At 42.3% G+C, this 2,332-nt stretch overlaps 1 protein-coding gene across 1 annotated transcript in view; it reads right to left on the minus strand.

Annotated features, from left to right (window-relative positions):
• LOC111658781 (B-cell receptor CD22-like) overlaps positions 1–2,332 on the minus strand; it is a gene marked incomplete at its 5' end in the record, with an annotated part of 12,303 nt that overhangs the window by 2,750 nt on the left and 7,221 nt on the right. Inside the window, one exon of the mRNA XM_087175399.1 lies at positions 812–1,066. Within this exon, the coding sequence (XP_087031525.1) occupies positions 812–1,066 (255 nt within the window). The remainder of the gene's footprint in view (positions 1–811; positions 1,067–2,332) is intronic.

Here is a 2,332-nt window from a genome sequence, read left to right on the forward strand (position 1 = left end):
AAAAGTTTAAACGGAAATAAAACTCGTATTTCTTTGCTTAATAACACTATTGCTATTATCATCATTTCACTGTTTTTGGAGGGAAAACAGAGCATTATTAGACTGATATGATCTTTTACTGGATTCATCCCATATTAAGATGGCAGATAAAAACAAGCGGCAAAATCAGGTGCAAATTCACACTATATCTGGTGTTGTATTGAGTTGTGATGTTTATGTTTTGACTTGAACCAGAAATCACGACCACGCCCCCTCAGAAGACCGGAAGTGTGTCCCGTTTTATACCATTGGCGCTGCCTGTAATGCGTTATCTTCTGTATAGAGTATCTTTGTTCTAAATCCCCCCCAAAAAGTACAAACTTTCTACTAAAGCTGAATTAAAAGGGAAACCAGACTGAAAAAGCAAGAAAAACACTCAGCAACCAGAAATACACGACGAAGAAATCCAGCAACTGCGAAGCCACTCACCAGCTAACGTTAGCAACATGGCTAGCAAACAAGCAGGCGCAGAGCTAATGCCCCATGAAGGGACCGCTGATGTGGAGCGGCTTCTGCGGGAGCTGAGGAGCTTTTTCACCAGGAAAACAAGGAGCCACTCGAGGACATTAAGGGAGAAACGGTGAAGACAAACACCAGACTGGACGAGGCCGAGCAGAGGATCGTGAAAGCCGAGGAGAGAATCCGAAACGCAGGAGACATCCGAGCAGAAACACTGAAGCTACGAGTCAAACTAGAAGAAAAGCAGGTTCAATCTGCAAAACATTTATTTTGTAAAGTCATTTGTTGCTTTAAATAAACACTTTTTACTCACATTTCACATTAAGTGAGACATGTTCAGATGTCGTCTTCCCCAGCTCATTCTCAGCTGTGCAGTAATACTCTCCAGAGTCGGAGGACTGGACGGAGGTGAAAACAAGCTGCGGTTCTCCACTGAGCAGTAACTGGTTCTCTTTGTACCAGGTGTATTTAGCTGCTGGGTTAGCATCGATGCTACAGGTGAGACTCACTGAACTGTCCTTCATTACGTCACCAGAGGGATTCATCAACACTGACACCTTCGGAGCATCTGCAGGATATAAACACACATTAACATGAGACTGTTATGATTGAATATATCCTGACCATCTTTCACACCTGTGTGTTAAAATCACTGGGCTGAACCTAGTGATTTATTTCTGGAGAAAGACACGCCCTCTTTATTGTTATTACTTTCCCCAATTATAATTATTATCATTACTTTTCTACCTTTATATCATCATATAATCAACTACACACTTTATATCTTCATAAATCTTCTGTCTCTGGAATCACTGTGTTATTTTCCACCCAGGTCACACACACGTGACAGAGTCTGATTTGAGAAGTGGAAGTGGAGCCCCATGAGGTCCAATGATCCGCTGTGGTTACCTAAATTAAATCATGCACAATAACCACCAACACATCAAAACCTGTCTCTTATACACATCTCAGGAGGGCGTCTCACTCTTGCCCCAGACGTGTAGGTTTGCTGGGCTGGGTAGGGCATCATAGACAGCTTGCACAAGGAATCAGACGTGATGGAAGTCTTCCTGCACCATGTTAGACCAGGTAATCCTGCGCTGCAGTACACTCTCCCACCTCGTCCACGCTCCCTGCTGCCTGAGCCCCACCGTCCTGCTTGTCCTCCACGCCTGCTCCGACCTCTTCCTGGATAAGATGGCGTCTCTCCTTGACCTGGGCCTTGAAAACCTGCATCTTTGGGAAGTATCCAAAGCCTGCTCTTCCAGTTGCTGTGCTGCCCATCAACGCTTTTTGCCTTAGGTGTGACTCTTTCTGTATGAAAGAAATATCAGTCTTATATAAAACACATATTAGATAAGAAAAAACTAATGTTCTTCCGTACATAGTGCAGCAAACAGAAGATGGAAGTCAAGCTGTTAAAAGAAGATGGATTCCTTCCTCTTTACATTCTTAATATTCATGAAGTTAGTACAAGTCTGACCTACAATCGTTTCGTCATCTTACAAATTACAGCGGAAGTCCTGAGAGGAAACTGACTTAAAAACATCTGTGAAAACAGGTGAAAGAAAATGTTTTGGAGGTGAAAAGAAATCTTCGGTCAGAATCTTGACAGAAAAACTTGAGGTTTTTGACAGTTCAACTATTGAAACTTACAACTGACAATTGGTCAAACCTTTTCATGTCAAGGATCCTCAAATTGATACGAACCACGTCGTGGACCACATTTGACTTGTTTTTCACTCACTAACAAGTGGAAAAACAGCTGATATCAGTATAACCAACACTAATGGAAGATTAGCGCAGATTAAAACATACTAATTAAGACTAAGCA

Source organism: Seriola lalandi, unplaced genomic scaffold, assembly GCF_002814215.2.
Source record: "Seriola lalandi dorsalis isolate HSWRI2012SDOR001 ecotype SW California unplaced genomic scaffold, Sedor1 jcf7180002054466, whole genome shotgun sequence".
In the NCBI taxonomy this organism is placed as follows: Eukaryota; Metazoa; Chordata; class Actinopteri; order Carangiformes; family Carangidae; genus Seriola; species Seriola lalandi.